Source organism: Vidua chalybeata, chromosome 1, assembly GCF_026979565.1.
Source record: "Vidua chalybeata isolate OUT-0048 chromosome 1, bVidCha1 merged haplotype, whole genome shotgun sequence".
NCBI lineage: Eukaryota > Metazoa > Chordata > Aves > Passeriformes > Viduidae > Vidua > Vidua chalybeata.
In genome coordinates, this window is record NC_071530.1 from 83,726,506 (window position 1) to 83,753,438 (window position 26,933).

Here is a 26,933-nt window from a genome sequence, read left to right on the forward strand (position 1 = left end):
CCCTTTAGACAAAAAGTCTGCAAGTTACAAACTGTATTATGTTTTGCAAATGGATCTTTATATTTTCTTTCTGACAGCTACACCACTCATGTGTTTCCTAAGTTCAAAAAAGAATCTTCTTTATCATATAACATGCCAAAGTTAAAAATGCTGTATCTGTTCAGTAAGACCAAAACTTCCTTTAGATGGCTCAGAAAACGCAAATGTAATTAAGACACTTCAAGAAACATGCTCCACATTGTCCTCAAAAAGTTTAATTAATCAGTTAGAGTAAAATATAATGCCAAAACTGTCAACATTAGTAAGTTAAAAAAAAAAAAAAAAAAAGGGGAGGGGGGGAAACCCCAAAACAAACAAAATCAAACAACAACAAAAAAAAAAACTCCAACAAATAAACAAACCAAAATTAATAGTCTCATGTTCTTTACATCAATCTGAGACGCAGATTGTACAAATAACACTCCAGTGCAATCAAATGGAAGTGTCTTTTCTGGAGCAGACAAAGTCTTTTATGCCTACTCAAACCAAAGGCAGAGTAAATACTCTGGTGTTTTAGTGACTTTGTACTAAAATACTGCATACTCCCCTTTTGTCAGAGAGTAGAACTTTGAATTTCATCTGTGATCACAACCAGACCGTAGAATAAGAAGATCCAGCATCTATGTACATTAATTAAATAACCTAGTTTAATGCTACCAGAAAGCTGAAGCAATTTACTATGTTCCAATTTCAAAACCTCACTAGGAAGCAGAGACTATTACCCCCACCCTGGCATGCAACTTCTTTGGCACGTGGGAAGGGGAAACACCCGTCTCTGCAGCACTCTGCTCATTCTTTGTGTGGGAAAGGAATCAACTCAGATAATCCTTTAGCTTTCCGGCATCCATCTGCAAATTCGTACATGGAAAGGAGGTTCAATCCCGCTGGGTGAGCATAGATGGGTAAAGCGCTGGCAGGTGTAAAACAAAAACCACAGGGGTTATGGAACAGCATGTCCCAGACAGCAACACCAACTTACAGCTGCCATGCTGCAAAGAGGGTGGGCAGGAGGAAGAGGAGGAGAAGGTGAAGGAGCAGGAGGTGGGCCGGGAGGTGGCCCCGCGCCCCGCCAGGCACCTCAGGGCGGGCACATCGTCCTTCCCTGCCCTGGAGCTGCCCGGGCGGAGGCGTCCGTGGGGCTTTCCCGGCCGCAGCGCCCAGCTCTGCGCTTCACCTCTGGCCGAAAGCAGGGGAGGGGAGCAGAGACGAGACTTTCACATCCTCAAACCCCGGGGAAACATCTGCTGCTGCTGCCGCCGGGGCGCCATCCAAAACCGTCCCGCCGCTGGGTTTAGTTACCTTATCCCAACCCGTGCCCGCTCCAGGGGCAGCTCATCTGAAGCAGTCAGGCTTGCGGCAGCGCCGACAGCGCCCGGCCAGAGGCGCAAGGAACTGTGCTCCCTGCAGCTCTTCCTTAAAAAAGTAGAAACCAAGGAAGTTCTGTTTGCAGAGCCAAAGAACTGAAGTGCTCAACCAGACACTGTCGTGGGCATCCATAGTTCTGCTGCTCCGTCTTCGTTGTACTACTACAGAAAGACAACTCAAGTGGGCATTTGCATGCTCCTGAGGCATTCGAGTATTTACAGTCTGTGCTGCAGTAGAGAAGGGGTTTTCTGAAAGACGGAGGGAAGAAAAAGAGGGGAGAGACACGAGGAATTCTGTGGGGAGCAAACAATGTCTGACGGAAAAAAATATAATTTTATTGGAATATTTGGTATATTGTTACTTTTCCAGAGAATGAAAACAGTTGTTTTATGTAAAAAAATCAAGAATGATCCACGGCAATCCTGAAGAAAAGTAAAATGCAGACATAGCAGAGAGGACTAGCCTAGACACAAAACCAATTCATCCATGTGCTTCTTTAGGCATGGATCACTTCACAATGTTGACAACAGAAATAATTCAGCCTTCCTTGGCAAATTCACTTACTGGGATAAACAGGATAGAATCCCTGTCAATAAAATCCAAGACAGCTTAAATGGCTTTTCATTCTACAAGATGAATGCAACAAAACAAGAGTCATCCTTGTGATGTATTCCATCCTGTGCCTTACCTAGGTCCCATGTCTTTACCTCTCCTGTCATCTCTTTCTAAAGCTTTCCAGGAGGAGGTAAGAAGGTAGAGAGGAATAAGTCAATTTGCACCACTGAATGTAATTTCTAGTGTGAAACTGATTATATTTAATATGGAAATTACTGAGAGTCAGTAAATACAGACACCAGTATGGCATTTTAAAGGCTTGTTACTGGTAGAAGTCAAATTTTGGAATTTTTTTTTTTCACTCAGATAACTGTAGAGTTATGATAGAAACAGAACACACTATGTATCAAAGTTCAGTGTTTTCAGTGTGTTGGCTTAGCCTTACAGTGCCCACACTGCATATAAAACATTCTCAGATGTCACTACAATTTGTTGTGTGTGTCCTCTTGAAGGACTACATTACAGTGGTAGGCATGAACTAAGTTTAACACCAGGAGAAGTTTCATTAAGAGGTGTTTTCCATCATTACCAAACAACAGAAAAAAGCTGAGCATGCAATGGCCATATCCTTTCTGTGCCATACTTGATAAAACTCTTTTCAGGAAAGAATTCAGTACTTGAACACTGCCATGCACTATTTTTTTCTGGAGAATGGTCTCTGCTTTTACTGTGATTTATTGGCTGGGACTTCAGAATCTTGGAGAAACAGGATCAAGTTGCATCTTTTAAGTTTACTGCACACAAGGAAAATAGAAGAGAATTACTGTTTTCTGATGGATCTGAAAGGCAAGAAAGTGCCTTTGGAAAGTCCTTAACTGCTTTGCCAGTTGAACCAATTTACAAGATGATCACCAATGGTATCCAAGTCTGTTGAAAAAGATGTGTATGTCTGTTATGAGGGGTCTTGAGAGCAATCACAGTTTTGCCAGCTTTGAAGAGAGAACAGTAATTATTTCCTTAAATTCTATCTATTGCCCCTCCAGTAGGGGCAAATTAGCCTTTATTTCCACACCAGGATGTTGTGCCTTTAATAGATCCCTGCTCAGGTTTTGTGAGTCCAGCAGCAGATGCTGAACAGCAGCCCAGTGTTGGAAGAGCTATTGAATCCCTGGCAGACTGCAGCGACAGGAAACCTCAGCAGCATTCCCACCACAGGTGAGAGAGCCCAGCCTGACCATGGGAGACCTCCTGGAGGAAACCAGCCAGGACAGAAGGGGGAAGTCCAGGGTATGACTCAGAGGTAAAGTAAACTATTTTATTAATCATTGAAGAAACTGGTGGTGCTTAACAAATAAAGAGAGTTTCTGAACTCCATTCCCCCATATCCTAAAGGAACAATCTTGTAAAATACATTTGGCCTGGACATTTGAAGTAAATATAACAACTGCAGTAGAGTGTTTATATGATTCATTGTTCCTGCTGTAGCAAAGAGGTACCAGTCAGCAAATTCTAATGAGAATTCTATTGCTAAAAAAACCCCAAACAACTCTAAAGGTAATTATTGTTTTTTTTAAAAAAATCTGTTTATGTAGAATGTGAAGATATTTCCATAGTTCTAATGAACACCTACTTTAATGCAAGCTAAGAAAACCAAATCACTCCAAAGGTAGGAAACCCCCTGAATATTTCTGTGTACTTTGGGGTTTCCTAAAATCCTATGCAGTGCAGCACATTTAGAGACCTGTTCCAGTGTCTGGCTGATCAGAGAACAGAAGTTTTTGAAGATTGCTATCACATATTGGTCAAAGTACCACATTACCCTCTTATTTTATATCAGTGTCTTACAGATAAATTTGAGTCTGATTATTTTGTAGTGATTGTAGCACAAAAATGGAAATTCATTCCTTATAACATAAAGTAAAACTGGCTTGATGGTTTCAGAATTTTCTGATAAAAATTGTGGAAAGCAGAAATACTTGCCCAGGACTTATAAGGATGGACATAATTAACAATAAGCAATATATTTAAAGTTAATTTCAGGGACTTTCATCAAGAAATGCTCATTATAGCTAGAACAAAATTTTGTGGTATCTCACACTACATGCTCATAGATGAGGGGAGGCATTTCTTAGAACATGGTAGCGAAATGTAAATAAACTCCTCGTTCCAGTTTGCTATGAAAGAGTGCAGTTACTGCACAGTTAACAATACTTTATGTATGTTATTGTCATCAAAAAGTCTCTAAGTACCATAAATTCTGGCAGTGGTTTTGGTTCCCGGTTTCTGTCTTCAAGCTTTGCATTTTAAATCACTTCTTGCTTACTGCAGCCATATAAAAGAACTGTAAGGAAACCACAAGGGATAAAAAATAAACTACATAATTTTCTTTTTTTTTTCTTGCCCATACCATGTAATTTTCACTCTTATTTTTCATTTACTGTTTTCTTCATTTACATATGAAAATTAGACCGCAGACATCAGTCAGAAAAGTTCAGCTGGGTTTTTTTTTCTGCAAGCCTCTGGAAAAGTCAAGGGGAAAGAAGATTTGAGATAAGCAATTTTATCTGCCCAGTAATTTTTCCAGTGCAAAGAAAAGCAGGTAGAGAGAGACATACTCTGACACATAAAGACACACCTAAAATGAACACAGACAAAACCTGAAACTGAACGACATCAAGTCAGTAATCTAGGTTACAGTCAAGAAAGTGCTCTGAAATGGCCAGAAGTTCTAGGAAGCTGATAGAAACTGTCTGGTGGCTTTCTGATGCTACTTTGTTCAGGAAAGTTCACTATTAGACTAAAATGCTGACCCTGCTGAAGTTGTCAGGAAAAGTCAAACTGAACTCAGGGATAAACCTTGAAACAGATATATTGCAGCATAAATTTCTTAAGGAAGTGGTCTAAGTGATCTTCCAAACCTAGTATGCATTTACAAGTTTTTCTGTGATGCTGAGGTATTAACTTCAAATGTGTAAATATTGATATAAAAAGTAGATGAGTTTTTAGGTACTATTTTTAATGAGACTGCATCAACAAATTGCAGATTTTAGCTGTATGATTCAGAGCCCAACTACCAGTCCCCAGGCACGTGATCTAAGTTGCTAACCTTTCTAGATACCGGTCCCAAGACATTCCACAGCTAAGTCATTTGGGGAAGTTGTGCTGAAAGATAAATCAGTCAGGCATTTTGTAAGCAAATTCTACAGTCACTTTCTCCACTGTGTCTGGGATGAACATAAAAAAAGAGAGAGAAGCAGCCTTTGAGACAGATGAGCTGTGGTATATAAAACGTCTGCAGCAGACAGGAGTTATTGTGAGAATATGTAGCACTGTGGCTTTGGCAGTCCACAACTTTGAACTTTTCTAGCAGTCTTTTGCAACTACTGAAGCTCTGTAATAGCAATGCAAACTCTGAAGCTCTGTAATAGCAATGCAAATGTGAGAAGCTGATGAAGAAGGTTGTTCTAAGACTGAAGAATCAGAGAAAGGACAACAGCTGAGAAACTATTCTCCATATATTCTCAGTCCATACAGGGGAGGTGCTCCGTGCTAGAAGACCAGACCTCAAGAGTGTTTGCCTGTGGAGTCCCCTCCTCTCACTCATATGACAACAGAATTTTCTACCCTTTTTCTCTGTGGTCTCAAGTTTTCTTTGCAGTGATTAGGAGGAGGATGAGCTCAGAATTTGACCATACAGGTGTTGTACTCGGGACCTGGTGATGAAGTCCCCCTGCCCAGTTTGTAAATATTATTCTATTTTGTAGGTCTTAAGACAGAGGTTTTGGGGATTGCAGAATGAACCAAGTTATCTGACAAATCTGATGAAGAGCAGAGATGATTTCTTGCCCCTGCTGGAAGCTAACACATCTGAAGACACAGTTTTCTCCAAAGTTGGGAAATGAGAAATGGAAATACTATAGAGTTAACTTATAGACTTGGTAGTAATCTTTTTTTAAGGTAATAAATAGTTTACTCATGCTGCTACTAGATATTTGAATTTTTCCAAAAGCCAATGTAGTCCAGCATCTCAGCCAAGACTCTGGATAGTTAGTAAAGTCATCATCCTTCCTCCAAATATTTTCCAATCATGTGATGATTTGTTGATCAGGGATTCATAACGAGGACACTGTGTGTTTTAATAGTCATGGATTCACAGATTTCTCTTCATGAATATATACATTTGCTTTTTGAGCACATCACTTAACATTCCAGCTCCCTACTTACAGCTAATTTGTGAATATGTTAGGCAAAAATGTCCTAGGCCCAAAATGGCTGTCTGGAGGTCTCTCTACCAGTGGTCTCTACCCACCTGGAAGACTGCTTATTTATCCCTTCCTTCTATCTGTGATCTTCTAACCAATTATTTATCCATGAGAAGATCTTATCTTCCTTCTACTGTATCTTTAAGAGGCTCGGTTGGAGAATTTCATGCAGAACTTCCTGAAATAGTTGTGGTCACATTATATTAATTTCCCTGTGGCCTTAAATAGGAAGAGTTCCTTTCCCAGTGGTTCCTCTGCTGAAGCAGTAAGCATTTTCTCCACAGTAATCATTACTCTGGAGAAGTAATCATCACATTGACTGAGAGGTATCTCAAGATAGGATTCCAGCCTCTTTTCCATTTCAAATATCGATAGAAAATTACCTTTGACAGTACTTAGGTACTTAATAAGTTAAAAGTTTTGACTGCCCGTAGAAATAGAAAGAAGAAAGTTTAATCAGAAGCAAAAAAAAAGTAAAGTGTAAAGAAATGTGCAACTTGAAAAACAACAAATGAACTATTTGCAGACATTCAGTCCTTGACAAATTAGATGTCTGAGCAATGACCAGCCAAATTAAGTTCAACAAGGGGAAGTGATGGAATCTGCACTCTGGTTGTATGAACAGACTGGGGAATGAGATGCTGGAAAGCTGTGCCATGGAAAGGAAACTGGGGGTCCTGTTTGATGGCAAGTTGACCATGAGTCAGCAGTGCCCTGGCAGCCAGGAGGGTCAGCTGTGTCCTGGGCTGCATCAGGCACAGCATTGCCAGCCTAGCAAGGGAGGGGATTGTTCTGCTTTGCTCTGCTCTGCACAGAGGTGACCCCCCCTTGAGTGCTGGGGGCAGTTTTGGGAGCAACAATATAAAAAAAACAATATAAAAAAGACCTTAAACTATTAGAGAGTGTCCAAAGGAGGACAACAAGGATGGTGAAGAGTCTAGAGGGGAAGCTGTATGAGGAGCAGCTGAGGTCACTTGGTCTGTTCAGCCTGAAGGAGAGCAGACTGAAGGGAGACCTCACTGCAGTTACAACTTCCTCATGAGAGGAAGACAAGGGGCAGGCACTGATCTCATCTCTGTGGTGACCAGTGACAGGACCTGAGGGAATGGCCTGAAGGTGTGTCAGGGGAGGTTTAGGTTGGATATTAGACAAAGGTTCTTCACCCAGAGCGTGGCTGGGCAGTGGAACAGGCTCCCCAGGGAAGTGGTCACAGCACCAAGCCTGAGAGAGTTCAAGAAGTATTTGGACAATGTTCTCACATTGTGTATGGTGTGACTCTTGGGTATGGTCCTGTACACGGCCAGGAATTGGACTCGATGATCCCTGAGGATCCTTCCAAGTCAGATTATTTTGTGATTCTGTGAAAAATGGTCTACAGCATATTCAAAAATATCTGTGCTATTAAATACCCATAAAACAATGAATTGTGTAATAGCATACTGCCTAATAAGCTAATAGGCCATCTGGAAATAATGTAAAAAACTTGAAACAATCTCTTTAAGGCCGATTGCCATTGAATAAAACAACTGTGGTTTCCCTAAGGGTTAGATTATTTATCATGCCTACAGTTAAGTATTTCACTTTGCATTTGCTTTCCTTGCCCAATAGCAGAATGATTTCATTGTTAATTCAACAACTCTAGGGTTTTTTTCTGTTGCTTTTTTTCCCCATGCATGTCCTCTCCAATATAAACTGGTAGGGTTTATGCTTAGTTACAAGTAGTTTTCAGGGAGTAATTTGTAGCCTTTTCTTTCAAAATACTAAAAGAGAGGCAAGAAACCATGGTAATAGGTAATCTTTATCTTCTGTATATAAAGAGAAATAGAGTAATTAACCAAAGAATTAAGTGAAGGAATCTGGAAGAGTTATTTGAAAATATTTTATTTGTCATTAACTGTTGCTAGGCCCACTAAAGTTAGTACTCCTATTTTTAAAATATAAGGGGTCAAAAACAATGCACAGTGCCTACAAGTCAAATACTAACAGTGAGCTATCATTTAGTTTTAAAACAGTTTTTGCTTTTGTTTTACTTCATTTTTTTTATCTTCTTTTTGCTACTAAAGAAGCAAAAATGCTTCTACTACCTTTAGGTAGCAGAACATATAAGATTACAAAAAAAATTCTAACAATCAGAATTTCTGCTGTTTAATGGTATTTAGCATAGGATTAATCTCATTAATTTAGTTATCTAGAAGGTTGTATCCAATCTGTGCCTTTCATCTCCACTTCCCCTGTAGACAGTGAAGAGAAACTGTAGTTTCCAAAAGTGTATGATGTACATCTGTCTTCAGCACCTGTCAGGGGCATGATGTGCCTGGTGTCCAGTCTCTACTTATGTCTCCTCTCACTTAACTAATTATTCAAGTTCAGACAAAATAAATCCCTTCACCACTGTAAGCTTATTGGAGGAGAAGCTACATCTTTCACTTAGTGAGTGAGACCATTTAAAAGAAGATAATCCTGTGAAACTGTGCAATAACTACTTGTTTCCCAGCAAGCAGCATATAATCCCCAGCTTTTCATTTCCCATTAAAAAAGAAGTCTACTTTTGTTACTTTCTACATCTACATCACATAGTCCTTATTATGTATCTACCAGTGTAATTCATTAATGATTATATGGGAACTTTTTCTCTACTTTTTTTAAAACTCGTTGATCTAGAGCTTACAAAGGAGTTCCTTGGGTTAATATGTTTTCTTCCAAAATTCAGCCTCCAAAATCAACAGGGAGATGTTGGATGATCCTGTTTCCCACTATTTCACAAAAAGAAGATACAATCCCAAACCTAAAATAAGCCAAGTCAGTGAACAATTTCTTTCTAATTGTTTTTAGGTTTGCTAATGAAAGGGAGCCTAAATTTTGTGTAGGTCATACACATAAACCCACAAAAATATTTTCAAGTAAAAATAGTCTCAAGTGCGCATTAAAGGCTACCGCCACATGCCAGTAACTGCCTCATATTATTTCACATTTCATATTTTTCCCCTGGCCCTCCCTGTAAATTGATACAGAAGACATGCAACATGCATGCAGAATGTCAAAACAGAGTACAAGGATATTGATGAAAAATTGCTTGATAAGAATTATGCTCTACCTTAACAAATCTCACATTGTTAGTTTACTTACGATTTTTAACTGTAACAATTCTTATCTTTAATAAACTAAAATTCAGTCTTGCAATTGGTTCTAATTGCTGCCTGAAAAATCTATTAAGTCAGATTAATTGGCTAATGTTGTACACAAGAAGCATGTAATTATGATTTTAGGTTGTCGGAGGCTTCTGGAACAGATTTCAAACAAGATCTTTTACCTCTCTGCAGAGATCTGGTGATTTGTAAATTTCAGGTTTTATGAATATTGGAATTGTCTGAACAGTCCTTGTATGAAGTCTGTGGACAATTAATTATCTCAGAATAATAAATTCAGCATCATTCTGTAACTAGAGAAGTTCATATATTCAGTTAATAACTATATCAAAAATATTTTCTGCATGTTTCTCCTGTGAGAGAGTTAAATATAAAAAGCAGAACAGAAGAAACATGTAAAGGGAATGATTGTCATTATTTCATACATCTGATGTTTGCATTAAGACATGACATCTATGAAAACACCATGGTAATCATACCCACGCATAAACTCAAGGGGGGTTTTGCTGTCTGTCCAAAACTATCACTTCTGCATTGGCATCTTTTATTTACTCTGTATTTCACCTATTCAAATCTATCTCAGAGTGAAGCATTTTAGATGAGTCCAGGAAAAGGTCACAGAAGTCTTAAAAGGGGTCAAATAGGAGCTAAGTTGAGACAAAAAAAGTTGGTCAAAGTATGATAGAAAAATAAGAATATGTCTCCCTTCCAGACTATGAGCCACAAGGTTTGCTCAGGCAAACTCAATGGATAGGTGAGTTACTGGGCAGAGTCAGGCATACAGTGGGAGACAGGTACCTCAACAAGGTGGAAGAAAAGCATAGGTAGATAGATAGATAGATAGATAGATAGATAGATAGATAGATAGATAATGCTATAATGGTTTCTTGAATGACAATTTTTCAAAGCAATATAGTTGTGGACAGTGAGAGCTGCTTGCAGGAACAGACCAAGAGAGAAATTCAGACCTGATGTTAAATTTTCCTGTGTTCTCAAGAACTCAATGAAATAAGTGTTGTTTGAAGGGAAGTAGTTAAATTTTAAATAAAACTTGCTTGTACTGTCCTATGAAATTTACTGAAGTCCTAGTATCAGAAGAGGTTAAAAGACAAGATTCTGCCTGCTGAGCTGGTTCATTTAGCATATATGCCAAACTAATAATTTGCCACAGTCTTTTACCAAATTCAAATGAGCACTGCATTATTCCAAGAGCAAAACTTTGGCTTGTCACCACCTGTCTTTTGGGACCTCATAAACATTCTATCAGAATATTCTGTCTGGTGAAAAAAAAAAATATTTATCCATTTTGTATTTAAAAGTGTAAGCCAAAGCTCTCAAACCTGTCATATGCCTTTGTATATGTAAGTACAGCGTCCCTGGGTTGTTTCAACTTTTTTCATTTTTGATTAAACCCAAGCAGTCTCTCTCTCATTTTCTGAAACAAGAATTGTAGCTGGACTTTGTTATTTAATCTTAAGGCATTTTCTGGTGCTAGAGGAGAATGTATGCTGAGTCTCCTTTGCTTCTGAGTATCTCCAAATTTTTACCTGTAAACTAGAACTCAGAATCTGTTATGTCCACTTTGTAAGAGTATCCCAGTCTGATCACAAGAATAGCCAAAAGGACGAGAGGTGAAACATTTCTATCTCATTTCCATTTTCCCCAGGCCTCTCTGAACATATGTATTAGAGCTGTCATTTGTTATGTGCTGCAAGTTCAGCAGACGATTGTTTTCATCTTGGGATATGCCAAGCACACAGGGCTGTTCATCTCTGTGTTTTTTTCTTGTGGACCATTTTAATAAATAACTAGAATTTTAGAGCATGCAGTGTATAGTTCAGCTGCCTCCACCAGCTGTCTTATGAATAATGTACATGTCTTTGATTTACTTTTTATCTGCTGTGTTGGTGCAGTTAATTTTGAAGATAGTGCTGGTGTAGACTTAGTCCCATTTAACCACGTTCAGACTTCCAAACCTCACTGCACAAGCACTACACACTATGTTTCACTTCTTAGCATGATTTTGACACTGCCTCTTGCATTCTTGTTACTTGGGAAAAAACTGTTAAAAATCTGATCTTGGATGAAAAGAATGGAAACGTTTATTTTCAAATTATACCAAACTTTCATACTTCAAATGTTTCCCGTTCTTTAATATTAATGGTCTGTTTCATGTTTGATGAGTAATATGATTTGAATATTGCCATGTCAAAAGTGTGTGATTGTTCACTTTAGTCACTAGATGGCCTTTGAGTGTGCAAAAGCTCCCTGAATGCTATTAGAAAGCTACACTTTTAGCTAGATCATTAACTTTGAAGATTTTCACTTTAAGCCATTCCTAAACCTGTCTTTGGTAGCTTGAGCTGATATTAAGTGCTTATTTGCAAACTTTTGAGAAAGGAAAATGGTAAAAGTAATAGCTTAATGATAAGAATTAAAATAGTAAAACAAAAGAGGAACTAGACTGTTTTTTTTTTATTTAAACAGAATTTCTCTTTGCATCAGCCTTTCCTGTATGTCCTTGAAATGGTCTTCCCCAGTTCACATTAGTGAGAAAAGTGCAGAAAGGATACTTCCCTGGGTAAAGCAGAGGGTCAGAAGCTGTAGAAGTATTGCCCTCCCCTCCCTCCCCTGCTCTCAAGAAAAGACTTGATGCCAGGTATTACTCACGGTCAGATCATGTGCTAGACACTCCTGGTTGTTGGGAACTGCCTCACGTGTAGCTGGAATTTTTGAACTACAACTTATATCTGTTCATTTATGTTTCTTACATTTGTTTCGGGGTGAATATATATCCTTTTGCAGTGCATCAGATGCCGTTACCTGTGTGGAGAACAGCACATCATTCTTCACACAGCAGCAGATTCACAGTTAAAGTGAGATGCTAATTATTGTAAGGTCATCACATTTCATCCATATTACTGCAAACAAGCCTATTAATACCAAGCTTTTATGACATAATGCACCCTTCTGGTTATTTTATCTCACCTTCTGCACAAGTCATCTGGTTTCTCAGAGCCTGCATCTAACAATTCTGCTTGAGTTATGACAAAAAGAGTTTAAAATGATTATTGAGAAATGACTGTGCTTTCAAAATACAGCACAAAAAGAATACAATGTAGCACTAAACAGAGATGTCTGGGTTGCAGTGAAGTTATAGAGTCGTTAACCCTTAGTTCTGCTAGGTTGTACTGCTGTTATGGTGGAACTTTGAAGAGGAGAAGCAGATGTGTGCACTCTGCTGCAGGCAGACATCCTATCTGGGACTATTTGCATCACATGGTATCATGGAAGGTTTGTAAGTGTGAGCAAGTGATTCTGTTTTGCCTTCGCTGGAATGCTGCATCTCATTTTTCTGTTTTTTTAGTGAGTGAGGATATGGATTTCATTGATTTCTGGCAACAGGGAGACCAAGATCTCTGAGATTTAAAAGATTCTGACATCTCAAAGTTCACAAAAACTAAGTTCTGAAAAACTCAATTCCATGTGTAAAATTTTATTAATTTTTTTCACACTTATTGTCCATCCATGACTGTCAGACATCAAGATTGCTATGATTTTGAGCAGAAGAAAGAAGTCAGAAGGCATAAAACTTTGCTTATAATTTGTTTTTCTCATTTTGTGTGTTCACCAGTAGTTTTGGAAAGTTGTGTAAAGGCCGTTAAACTCAACCAAAATCCTTGAAAAGTCAGATATATACTTTGGATTGAGAAGTCTAAATATGATTTGTAAGTATAAAGTACAAAGCTCTCTTAGTAAATAGTCACTTTCACTCTCACAGAGTAGCAGCAGCACTTCCTGCTTGCAGCACTTGGGCAACAGCATCAGTGCCTGGGCATTACTCCAGAGTGAGACACTGTTCTTCCCCAAACCATGCAAGAAAGTGGTTGCCATTCAAATTATTAGCAGAGCTGAAAGTAACTAAGAGTCATCTGTCATGTAGCTGCAGAGACAAACAGGAAGAGTGGTGAACCTGGGCATGTTTTTTATGTTAGCCTTGCACCCACCCTCTCTTCCTTTTGGCAGAACAGGAAACCATCTTCTGTTTTTCTTCTTTTTTTCTTAAGGAATTAGAAGAAAGATAAAAGTCTTGACCTGTGCTGTAGTTGAGCCTAAAAGCCCCTAATAAAAGATTAGTACTGTGAAGAGCTGCTGTGCATATATGCAGCACTTTAGATAATATTCTGAAGTCCTTACCATACAACTTGGAAGTCTTGCAGATGTAAATCCAGGTGCAACGTGATAGGGTCATTCACCAAATTCCCATTGGGATTCTGTAGCACAGTTAGGAATGAAACTTCACATATCCTGAGCCCAAGCATGTGCTATTTTTTTAAGTGAACTCTCATATTTAGGCTTTTAAAATAGTTTTTTGCTCAAACTTGGTCTCATATAATATTAATTAGGAAAACGTGATGGTCATACTTCTTAAAAATTAGGCTGAAATAAAAATGAAAATTTAGGAATCACAATCATGTGTAATCCAGGTTTTCTCAGTGGTTCAGATATGGAATAACTGTGGGAGCTTTCAGCACATGTAAAAAGCCATGTCATAAACATGGTGATTCATCTTGAAGTGCTAAATTTATGAGTATGAACTTATTAATAACTGTGTGGGTAATCTGGTGGCAGTCTAGAATGATCAGAGAAAATTGCCCAAAGAGAGCTATGGATGTGCTATTTGAGTCAGACTCTTCATCTTTGCATGTGACCAAAAATCCTGGATCATAATTCAGTTTTTCTCCTTCTCTTCCAGGCTTTCATTAAAACCTGTCTTTGGGGAAAATCATGACTGGCATAGTCTCTTGAGGTCTGTTCCAGCCCAGGAATGTAGCATCATTCTTAATATCTATGGTTTGTATATGCAGTCCTGAATTTGCTTTAGAATGAACTTGTTGCTCTTTTTCATCCCCAGATATGCTGCAATGTATGCCTAAAAGCTGGAATCTTCTACCATTTCTTTGCCAAGGGTAACAAGAAATATTTTTTTTTTTTTTAAGTGACAGTCAAAAAATTAGGAAGCTGTTGTGGAAGAGCATTCTGAAAATCTCTCTCTGATGCAGTCCTCTTTCACCAAGAGAGCTCATAAAACTTTTTATAAAACTTATAATTCCATTGTACAGCTCAGTGCTTCACTGAGTGGGCTACATTGTCAGAACACATGTGGTGTAGGCTTGAAACTTATCTTTTTATCCCACTAATGAACAAGGTTCTAAGTTGAATACATTGATATTTTTTTGTATTTTCAATGTATGTTGCTTGTGTGATTTCTTAGGTATACTGGATAACAGTTGCCCTGTGGCTCAAGTGGCTTTTGTGGTATATTGAAGTGTACAATTTTTTTGTGCATACTTTTTTTTTCTTCACTTTTTTTCCCTACCTTCTCTACTTGTCTGTCAACTCTAAACTCTCTTGTATTTGCATACTTGTTTTTTCATACCCCTTAAGTGTAAATTCCATTGGAATCAGTGGGTTAAAGGTATCTGCTTAGCGAGATTTCCTGAACGGGGATAGGATTGAAATTCTGTTCACATATTTTGTAGAACTGAGACCTCTAGGATTTCTTTTACAAGACTTTAAACTCTGAATTGATTGTGTCTGTTTTCCTTGGTTATGTTTTGCTTTGTTTCTTAGTAGTTTGATTGTTCATAATTTCCTTATAATTTTCATTTTTTTGTGGAAGATTAATACAGCATTTGGCTACATATGTCACATAACTATCCATATATTAGTTAAATAAGCAACTGAGTGCTAAATGAGTATGTTCTGTGCAGCTAGCCAGGCTTTCAAAAATAGCTCAGCAACCACACATGAAAACCAGAATTCTGAAAGAGCTCACATTCTGGGTGCACGTTGATCACTAAGCTCCTGCGAAAATCTGGCCACAAACACCACAATCTGATCTCCTGTGTCTAACTGCTGCTCCAACCCACATACATACCAAGGACGAGGAGGACAGTCCAAATACTGGAAAAACATTGTGTTTTCAGAGGAAATTTTGCAGCAGAGCTACAGTGACTTCCAGGAAGGCTCAGACTGATAAATTCTCTGAGCATTTTTGAGAGGTGTCATGTTATAAAAAGTGAAAATAAGTAATGACCCAAATAATTGTTTCTTGTTATTAACAACTACTTTGAAATACTGTCTTTCTTATTTAGAAGTGCATTTTGAATTCAACAATTTTGAAAACTGTAGAGAAACTGCTTTTATTGGATCATATGGGTTTCCAACATAATCATCCGCTGTTCTTTTCTTCTTACAATATTTATATGCATATTTTATTTTGTATAACTCTACTTCACTTCTAGCCACCAGCTTTTTTCCTCTGTTGAGCTACTGAAACAAGGTTATGCTCTATGTGGTATTTTAGATTCTGCAGGTGTTTTAAGGGTCAGTGGAAAAAAGCCTCCCACGCTTTGGTGATGGGGATTTCCTCTGTAGCATTCAGGGGTTGGGCTCTGGTCTGACAGGCACAAATAACTCTTCTCCCTGGTATTGTTGGAGCTCCCTTACACCTTCAGTGAGCTGATAGAACTTAATGTAGTAATAGTGTAGCACATTTAGTGCATTCCAGCATATGCAGCAACAGTTCACATCAATCCAGGTTTATTTCCTATATCTGACATGTCCTTTTCTCTTTAGCGTGTCTTTGGTGTTATAACATAACAACTTCATGATTACCTTCAGTGCCTATTGGAATCTGCCCCTTGACATTTGACAAAAGCAGTTAGGACAGTGATTATGTTTTCTTGTTCCACAGTAAAAGCTTCTGCCTCCTCAATCAAGTAAAAAATATTCCAGTCATCAGCTTTTCAAAACTTTCTACTCATTCCTCAGCACTCCTAATCCACAGCAGAGGGCAGTGCTTACACAATGCATGTGCATTCTCACCAAGTGATAGTTGCATAGTAGCACTTTTGAAACATCAACTAATGCATTACCAGAACACTGGTAAAACAGGTTACAATACTGGTTTTTGACAGGTACAGACTGACAAGGCTGAAGTGACCTGTCCAGTGCCAGAGTAGTTGTGTGTGTGAGGAAGACAACAGGATCTGATCAAAAGCACTTGGTTGAAATGGCAAACATGCAATTGCTAGGAAGACAAAGTCCTAAGTGTTTCAAGTCCTGCAGTTCTTGTACAAAGATATTCTCTGAAATTACCCTTTATTCATGGTTTCTCAAGCACATTGAGCAAAATGTTACTATCACATCAATATATCTGTAGTGACTTTGCATATTTCTTCAGTGTAGTCATTTCCCGACTGTCTATGTGCATGCATCCCTTGGAAATTCAAGTTATCAGAAACCTCACAGGCCACAATTGGCTGGGAACAGGACCCTCTGCTGTCTTGCACCTTGCACAGTCATTTCCAAGAGCGGCTGTAGAGCTTTCTCACAAAGTATTCTTTCTTCAGAAGCTGACAGCTTGTCTACCATACATGCCTGTTTAGTGGTTCACCAGTTTGACTCATTCAGCGGGTTGTGGAGGCAACTGTATGTTGAAATATCCTACTTTGGCATTGTCCCAATGAGATTTTATTGCTGTCTTTAAATGCTTTATTGCGTCTGAAAAATATTACCCCATACTACAAAGGAGGACTAAAATTTTTGAAAGAAGAATAAAATTGTTTGAAATTGTAGACAGAAAGTTTTCCAGTTCAACATGATTCAAAATATTTGGGGGAGTTGCTATTTGATGTTTTTATCTTTTCAGGAACCCTAAACCCATTTTTAATGGGTGTTCCCTATACTGCTTTGAAGGCTGAGGAAGATGGGTGTGAAATGAAACGCAGAATGCTGTCGTGCTGCATTAAAGCACTTTGTTTTGTCTTCACAAGTAATCTTAGGTTTATTCTTTCACAACTCAAGGGAGTGTATGACTTTACTGACACAGGATTGTGCCTGAGACATTTTTACCATAGCTTGTTCATATTGGCAAATAGGATCACAAAGGCAAAAAGGATGTAGAAGGGCACAAATGTGTTACATTTTGCTGTCGGGAAAAGAATTTGAGGTGGACACCAGTTGTGAGCTTTAAATACTGTGAGTGAGATCTGAGAGGCCTATTTTATTATAGCAATAACCAAAAGAGGTATAATGACTTCATATTGTGATTTAGTTCTATTGCATTTATACAGGAGTGTTTATAAGAAGGAGTAAGATGTTAGGAACTCTTGCTTGTAAGTGTTAAGGTAAGAATCTACAGGGTATCTCACTAGACGGAATTTTTGCACAAAGAGCTTGGATACCACCATTGTTCAAGCTGAAGTGCTAGATTCAAGATTTTCAAGAATTACAGATTATTTGAGGGAAATTTAGATTTTACTCCCATACAAACAGATAATGTGGAATTTACATGGCAAACCTGGGCATGCAGTGCCCTGGAGGCACTCTAGACCTTCACTTCCAGCTGCTGCTTCTGAACATTATGTGGCCCCTGTGAGTCCTGTGTCATAAGGAATTATCTCAGATAGTTTAAGGCATCTCAAATAGCTCTAAATACCAGTATGGAGGGCCTGCTAAATTAAGTCCACATTGATTTTCCTGATCATTGCCAGGAAATAAAAACCTACAAAGTCATCCCAAGATGGTAAAGCTTCACCTCAAATCCACTGTCCAGTTCTGGGCCTCTCATTAAAAGAGGACACTGAGTTGCTGGAGCATGTCCAGAGAAGCTGGTGAAGGGTCTGGAGCACCAAGTCTTATGAGGAGCAGCTGAGGGAGCTGGGGTTGTTTAACCTGGAGAAAAGGAGATTCAGGGGGAACCCTATCCCTCTTTACAACTACCCAAAAGCCAGGTGGGGGTCAGGATCTTCTCCCAGGTAACAAGCAATAGGACAAGAAAATATGGCTGCCCAGAGAAGTGAAGGAGTCACCATCCCTGAAGATATTTGAAGGACATGTAGATGTGGCACTTGGGGACATGGTTTAGGGTGGACTTGGCAGTCTTGGGTTAACAGTGAACTTGAAGATCTTAGAGGTCCTTTCCAAACTTAGTGATTCTATGGACACAAAAAGCAGAGGCACACCAATGCAGAGACAGTCAGAATCACTACAATTCACTTGAAAAATCTTAGTGCCTGCACAGATTCAGCTGTCAACACTATATATTTGTTACTGTTGGGACCAAGAGCTGCTAGGATGATAACAAGGAAGTGTATGAATAAGAAAGATGTCATGGTTACAGAAAGAAAGCTTGATGACGGCAGCATAACCACAGAGGAGTTTTGTGTGTTGCCCAGTGGTAGGCTGGCACTTAGTTGTTTTCTTCAGCAACAACAATGGGTTAGCAGCTCATCAGAGAAAGCACACAAGAGCTAGAGCTAGACACAAGAGCATGATCCAAAAAAGCAAAAACATGAAAACACAAAGGGGTACTTTTTTAACCTCAGTTTCTTCTGCTTTATCACCTACATAACCGCAGCACAGTTTTGCATTTTCTCTGCAGGTTCCCAGGAGAGCAGCTGCTTTACTGTAGTGTAACCTTGCTTACTTTCCTGGTGCCTTTAGCTTCTCTCTCTTCAGCTCTCTTCTTTTACAGAACCACATTCATCCCACATATTATGAATGTACCTACTTCTGTCAGTTGTTTCTAACAGACACTCTAGAACAAGTCTTCATCTTGGGTCATTTCTCAGATTGACTTTTGGGTCACATTTGCCCAATTATGATGCTTTTATCTTTTCTTCTCCTTTTGCAAGTTTCAAAGGTGAGAAGATTTTATCAATCAGATTCCTCACAGTTATATAGTTATAATGATATTATTATAATTACAATAATATAATAGTATAATAATACAGTTAATATACTAATATATAAATATTAATATATAACATATAAAAAGTGGTTTATATTAATATTGAAATAGTTAATATTATACTATATCAAATTATGATTAGTACAGTATAATTATTATGTGATTTAACTTCAAATAGGCTTATAAAATGCTGAAAGCTATTATAGGACTTCTTGTTGTCATCTACTTCACTTTGTGACCCCCGTACACTTCCAAAGAAATCACTGGAATTTCATGACATGTGGCAAACATGTCTTGCTATGTGGCCCATTACCAGGGTAATAAAACTAGGTTCACAGTTTTTCTGATTCCTTCAGTGTAGTATCAGGTATATTTTCAGTTTTGGATGAATTCATGTGCTTACAGTCACAACAACCCAATATCCATTGTGTCCCTTGGTGGGATCCTGATATGCAGAAAGAATTTTCTACAGAGTCAGCTAATGTGCACATAACCTAACAGTTGTCTACTTTGACATGAAAAAGCAAATTTGAATGCAACCCATTTTGCCCAATTCTGAAAATTTGGTCTACTACTGTAAAAAATTTTCAATCCACTTGTTGCCCCTGCACAGCTGCTGTCAAGACAGAGAGCAAATTTGTTCCTTGCCCAGCCAACTACTTAGAGATTCCCTATAGGCAGAAGCTTCCCAAGTGCTACAAAACCTCTGTACTGATTCTACAAAGCCATCTTCTCTGGAGAGTCCCAGACTGGAGCATGGCACAGGGAATGTAGCAGTGTATGAAGGTATGGGTTAGTGCAAGGTTACTCCAAACTGAGATAGAGAATTAGGTGGTCCTTCTACTAACTATGGGTGCAAGGACTACAACATGTACCACCAATGCTCCCATGCCAAATACAGAGTCCTGTGTTATAACTCTGGTAGTTAGATACATCTGCTATTCTGGTGAGGAATTTCAGAGCTAAGTTTCCCACTACAAAAGTCAGAGATACACAGTCTCATAAAATGTATCTCTCACATGTGTCCATTTGTGCATCCCGTGCTGAACTTACTTGTAGAGAAGGAGCTCATCAGCTGCATGATACTAGTAATACATGCATGATACTAGTAACTCTATGCACTTTATAATTGCAGAAATTGTTTATTTTTATGCAGAGTTCAGGGAAAATGAAGCATACTTGAGAAATTATTTGAAAGGAAGCACTGCTATCAGTTATATGGTGTGAAGATCCACAAATTACTAACAGGGGTGAGGTGTATAATGCCAAACATTTAGTTGATTCAGCAGATGAAACAGCTGCTTGTAAGCCTTTACCTCCATGTGTACGAGCAGTCTGGATGTATATGCATACTTCAGGCGTGTCCTATGCTTAATTGTATAATCCAGCAGTGTCCTACTTTGAAATGTCAATACAGAACAATATCGATGATATTCTCTGAAAAACTTTGAGTTGCAAAAAGAGGTACTATATTGAGGTTTTATACTGTTTTATTTCCAATGCTCATGGATTATCTGAATTCATATTATTGCCTATTTTTTCTTTAATTTTCTCCATCTCTGCTTCATCTTGCAACAATTGTTATCAAAATTTTCTTTGTGCTGCTTCAGATAAGTAGAGGGGTTTTTTTATTCCATATCTTTAGGAACTCTGCTTTTCATTTTCACATTAAAACAGCATCAGAATTAACAAAAGGCTTTCGTTTTCCAAGATGTGCTGCATACTGTCTCAGTTCAGTGGTTCACTCACACTAGAATTTAAGTTGGTGTCTAAGCAGTGTTGTTAATACTACATCTTAATAAATTCTAAGGGAAATTTAGAGAACCTTAGAATAATTTGGGAAATCATTTCTGTTTTAACCCATGAGAAATCACACCTGTTGGCTTAAAGTCTGTTATGTAAATTCAATATTTGAAGCTGGAAACTAAATATGAGCTAAATCTGTATTACAATTTTGAAGAATATTTCCTTGCTTTTTGCACTCTATGCAAACTCTGTGATTTCATTTATTCTTTGTGATTAAATGTTGCTTCTAATCATGAATAGCATACAGATACTAAACCTAAACAGATTGAAGAAAAAAAAATTCTCTTAAGAGCTCACCTTTACAATGTCTAACCAGAGATTTTGGCCCAGATCATCAGCTAGATCATCATAAAATTGTTTCCCTGACCTTAAAGAAGCTATGACAGTTTATACATTCTAAGCACTTCTCATTTTATTATTAAGAGATTTTACCCCATCCATCTTTGATAAACCCTATCCATTCTAGAACTTATCTATAAGTCATATTTCAAGCCTATAGTCATTTAATTTACCCTTTCTCCACCCCCATCCCCCTTTTAACTGTTTCCTTTAGCATTCCAGATATTCCTGGATACACTGGCAAGGTTCATTGGTTAACAACTCACCCAGCAAATTCTAATCTTCCATCAACAGCCCCATCAGTAATTGTAGGAATGCATGGGTAGGTATGAGGCATATTTCTCAGCTTGTTCAGAAAAATTACAAGGAAAATCATAATTGCATTTATTTAGTTAAAGAGCAATTAAATGTTACACATGACATTCTATTGGCTTAAAAAATACAGAACAGTTGGGGTTGGATCCCACCACATTATTTTCATGCTGAAAATCTGAAGTCCTTTTGAGATTTTAGAATTTTTTTAGAACACTGTATTGTGTTGGGAAGGTGACTTTTTTTCTTTTTTCTTTTAATTTTTTTTAATTAACAAATGTCTTCAATTTTTTTCAAAGTTATCAATTCCCGAAAGAAAACTGTGCGGAGTTTCTCAACTGGTCTTGGTAGACTTAAGAAACAGGTATTTGCTATGAAAAAATGGTTGTTAAAAATTGATGGGTTCAATTAAAAGACAATGAGAAGCGAAGTCATACCATGCCACCACACTGATGTAGCCTGGGACCCTGTGATTGTGAATAGGGAGTGATAGCTCCCTATCACTATCATGGCTGCCTCATGAAGTGAATTAATAATCTTTATTCTCTCTTGCTCTTCCATACAAGGCTGATTAAAAATGTGGGCCAATACAAGTATTTATATGTTTAACTTGTTGATTTCAAAAGATCTGGGCACTTCAAAATTGCTGAAAAATCCTTTTCCTTTTTTTAACATTAAGAGCTTCTGATGCTGGCTTAGCCTTTCTCCCTAATAGCTTAGCAACTATTTGTTTCTCCTCTCTCCTTTATGATTTTGTGCTTTATGTTGTTTTCTTGTTATCTATAGTGATCTAGGATATTGTGACACTCTTCCAAGTTTCCATGTTTTCCTGAGAAATTTATCTTCTAATTAAACTTTTTATTTGACTTAGGATTCTGTTCACAGCACATCACACTTTTTTTCAGCACTGTCAGTGAAAAGTATCCAGAAAAGGCTTGAGGAGATTTACAGAGCAGCATGGTTTTTAAAGAGTCCACCTTGTCAAGAGTTTCACCATTTTGATGAATGTCCTGACTTACTTTTCTGCTGCCCTCCATCCAGTCACCTCTGCTCTTTTTCTCTGTGGTTATACTTGGAAAATAGGCAGTCACCTGTAGTTATGGACTGCTGTTGACAGGGAATGGAAAGATGCAACAAAGTCCTAAGTCTCCATAATCTGATAAAGCTGAACTCAAAGCAGTCTCTTGCAACTCTAAATTGCTTATAAATGTCACAGACAAATAAAAAAAGGCAAATGCATCTTAGCAAAGATCACTGAAAGACTTCATTCGGGTACCAGAATTCAAGAGCAAAAATGACAGGCGCCACTGTGATCTGAAGAAAACACAGCAGTTACCTCCTTTTACTTTACACAGATGTTACTGTGGGTGTAGTTCACAGTGCAGGAATTTTCTTCATTTTTAATATATAGCAAGAACAGGGTTCTCCTTCTGTGCTAATGGATACTTTCCAGAACCAGGACAGAATCTCCTGACCTTTTTGAAGTAGGTTGTGTAGGAATAAACTAGTGAGCATAATCACATCCAGAGATTGCAGAGCAGGTTTTGCTACCCTTAGCCTGAGTAAATGTGCCTATATGGTACATTTCACTGAGGATATAGTTTCCCTGATAGCAAAATTGTAATGGGTGTACTTGTGGAGTGGGACCGTAGTCCTTAGTGTTCACTGAGCTAAGATAGAACATTCTAGTCCTTCATGAAACTGCTATATAGAATTATGATGGATGCTGAGAATCTCCCCTCAACATTAGTTACCAATGCCCATAAAAGAGACATGCTTAACATTTGATTCCTCCGCTTTATAAAATAAATTATAAGAATTCCTGCTAATTTCAGGGGTCATGGTTCAAACTAGACTGTAGAGGAGAGGTGAAGAGAAGAGAGATTTTTCCCATAATTTGGAGTCAGACAATTTGCATCCATGTACTTTTGATCTAGGATGTGATCTCATCCTTACCATTTTTGAAATGGTGGCTCCTTTGTCTCTTTGCTCATTCTCAAGCAATGGTTGTAATAATTTCTCAGAAAGTATCAAGTGATTGCATGTGGTGGATATTTTATAACTGCTGTCTGCAACATATGGTCAGTGTCCTGAAGACAACTATAGGTATGAAATGGAGTCTCTTGTGTACTGCTAACCTGGACTAATAAGTATTCCTGTCAAAAGTATCAGCAATATCAGACAGACCAGGCAGCATGCAACCATTTCTGCATGGTACTTCTGTTGCACAGTGCTCCCACAGGATGTGCAGCAAAATCCTGTACACCAGTGTCAAGTGTTCTGAAGTCAACAGGATTGTATAGGATATGAAACAGTAGAAATATGGTTTTCTCATCTTTGAATATGCATAGTGTTTTTATATGTCAAGCTTTATTGATGTATTTTTAATCTATTTTTATTTCCAGGTAATTCCAAGGTGAAGACAGAAAATTATGTTTTAAAGTCCCCTTAGTGCAATTAAATTCTGGCAGATTTGTTTATCTTTTGCATAGGAAGGAATGCTTTATGTGTCATTTTGTCTTGTGTCCATTGCTACCTGAAAAATACAAATCCAATTGCATCTCAGGTTGCATGGAAACCCATTGGTTTCATCATAATTAATCTAAGATAGTGCTAGATTTTGTTTGATTATTGAGAGAATAAATTTCTTATTTATTGAGAGGATTGAGAAGCAGCTTTAAGCAAGTTGCTTTGAAGATTTCAAAAGTTATCTCTAGGTCAAAACCATGTTTTTTATGTGGAGAGTGAGTGAACATAAATGTCTGTGGTCAGTTCTGTGTCAGCCATGAGAACTGGGCATCTAAAGCAGAGGTGACAGTGCCAACAAAGTATTTTTAGACGGCTTGAAAGCCAAATCTCCAGCATGACTTTCAGGCACTACAGGGCCTTATGTACTTGAGAGCATTTGGCAGGGTCATGGCAGGTCTGCACGTGTACTGTGCACGTTAGCTGTGAAACAGCTGTGTGTGTGAGCTGTGTGTCTTGTCTGTGTGTCTGTGTTCAAGAAAGGCTGGAGAAGCTCTTCAGGAAGATTTACTACCATTGATCTTTAGGGGGCTGATTCTAATACTATGGAATATTGCAAATTATTAATATTCTCTGCGGACAATGGGCAAAAATGTTTGTGAAGAAAGCAGTGAGAGGGAAAAAGAGAGAATTTTTAGGAATATGAAAGCATGTTTTAAATTTCCTTTTTACCCTATCTTTATGTGACTGCAAATACATAGCAAAACATGGAAGTTGACTCAGTAGAAGCACCTAGGACTTTTTTCTCAACTCCAGTTGGTCCTCAGATTTCTTTCAAAGCAGAATAAAAAACTATTACAATTTAGAGAATACCAGTCCTTTTTACCTGGATAACTGAGAGCCTCGGTGTCTGACAGTGAGAAGGAAGGAAATGCATGAAGATGTGCTGACACTTTAAATACAGAACAAAAATAAAATAATGCAGAAGTGGGTGTTTGTGGTAGTCCTTATTGCATTTTTCTGATATTTATGACTTGCTAACATTGACAGTTAAAACCATATTAAGAACAAGAGACATAATTCAATGTCTTGAAACTTGTTGTCTGCACTAGATTGCCTCGTAAAGTGAGGTTGAAAATGATGCTGTAGCTGTTCCATACATTGACATGAACATTTTGTGTATGCACACAGACACAAAATTGTGGACACACATATGTGAATGTATTATTAACTATGAAATCATTACAGGGCAGAAGCCCTTCTCAAGCTGTTCTAAGTGTGCCTTGCAAAGATGGTTAAATGTCACAGAATGCAATTTTAACCTTTAACTGGCTTTGTGTGTGTAGTGAATAAAAGCAGCCAAGTTATGTTCCCTGGTTTGGAGGCTAATTAAGAATGTACGCCTTACACCCATGCTTAAATTCTTTTATGCTTAATCTGAATAGAGAAAATGTAAATATGGAAGATGAAGGACCTCTACTTCATTTGTCTTGGTACTGTTTATTTTCTGATGTTGTTGTAGACAACATGAGGAAGGACCAGGCCAGAGAAAGAGAAGATCAAATGCAAATTTGTCAGTCGGGAAGTTCTATTTTGCGCTCCAGGGGCCAAAATAGTGCAAATAGTTATTCTGATTCAGACAGCCTTGCAGATTCCTCCTAATTTTCTGTCCTGAGGTCTGTGGTATCATCTGAATAAACCATATTTCTTCTCTATTACCTCTAAGGCTTGTTTTTCTCCAGTACAGGCTTCTCCAGGCTTTTAGGTACGCACATGTGTCAAAAGGTTTGTAAGAAGTAGCTTTTTCACAGACACTTAGGGGCTTTCAGTGGATGATTACAAAGTGCACCAATGGTGAGAAACCCTTTCAAGAGTAGACTAAAGACTTACTGGAAATACTGAAAGATAGGGAGGATAAACCACAGAGCCAAAAGACACAAAATCCACAGAAGGAACTAACGTCCCTTAACAAAGGGATTAGATCCTCAGCGGCAATAATGGGAACTAAGCATCCAAATCCCTGACATTGCTGTGCAAATCTCAGTCACAGAGGATATACAAGCCCCTAGGGAATGTGAGATGACAGTTATGATACTAGGGTATACCATTTCCCTAATAAGACTGTAGAAAGTTGTTTGTCTTGAAAAGCATATCAGTTGTTGAAATGTCAGACTTAAACAGAAACTTCTACACTTCCAGGTTTCTGTATTTTCCTTGTGCACAAGGAAAGGTGACTGTGAACAAATCACCAGTCCCAGATTTTTAAAAGAGATGCTTTCATCTAATTACTTTCTCTGTATGCATTTCTCTGTATGCATGTACATGTACATGCATCTCTAGCATGTACATGTGCAAAATTATAGCATATGTTGAGGTGGAGTGAAGGTTGCAACCTACCTTTGCCTTTTGTTCTTCTCCATTTGGAGCTACACATGTATTCAAGCCAGTGAATATTTTAGATGAAAACATAGCCACTTTTGCAAATTTGGCTTATTATGTCCTATCACATTATTATGCACCATTTAAAAATTGCAGATTTGTTACCGATTACAAAGGCTATGTTGTTCTATGCTTGAGAAGGATTCCATTTAAATCTTTCAGACCCCCAGTTGTGCAGTGCAAAGAGTGATGTGACATTAGGTACAAATGTAGGAACTGTCTGTGCAATGCAGTGCAGTCAGTATCACTGCTGTATCTTGGACAGAAACTTAAATTCCATTCCAACTAGCTGATGAAAACAGATTACATTTTAAACCAGTACTGTGCTGAGAACATTGACTGCAAAGACAGATGCCATTGCTTGAGTAAGTTCAGATTGGTTGCTTTATGTATAAAAGCATTTTACACATGGCATAATTAATGCACAATAATCTACAAATATGG

The 26,933-nt window shown here is 38.1% G+C and overlaps 1 protein-coding gene across 1 annotated transcript; it reads left to right on the plus strand.

Moving 5' to 3' along the window:
* The first annotated feature begins 1,810 nt into the window (after nt 1–1,810).
* SPATA48 (spermatogenesis associated 48) lies at nt 1,811–25,666 on the plus strand. The gene is given in 14 exon segments (XM_053940727.1): nt 1,811–1,820; nt 2,864–2,959; nt 2,962–2,985; nt 2,988–3,159; nt 3,161–3,202; nt 3,204–3,246; nt 8,863–8,944; nt 8,947–9,020; nt 9,488–9,555; nt 10,687–10,725; nt 11,261–11,369; nt 18,165–18,168; nt 21,495–21,594; nt 25,573–25,666. Coding segments are annotated over 14 exon segments (957 nt in total).
* The last annotated feature ends 1,267 nt before the right edge of the window (nt 25,667–26,933 follow it).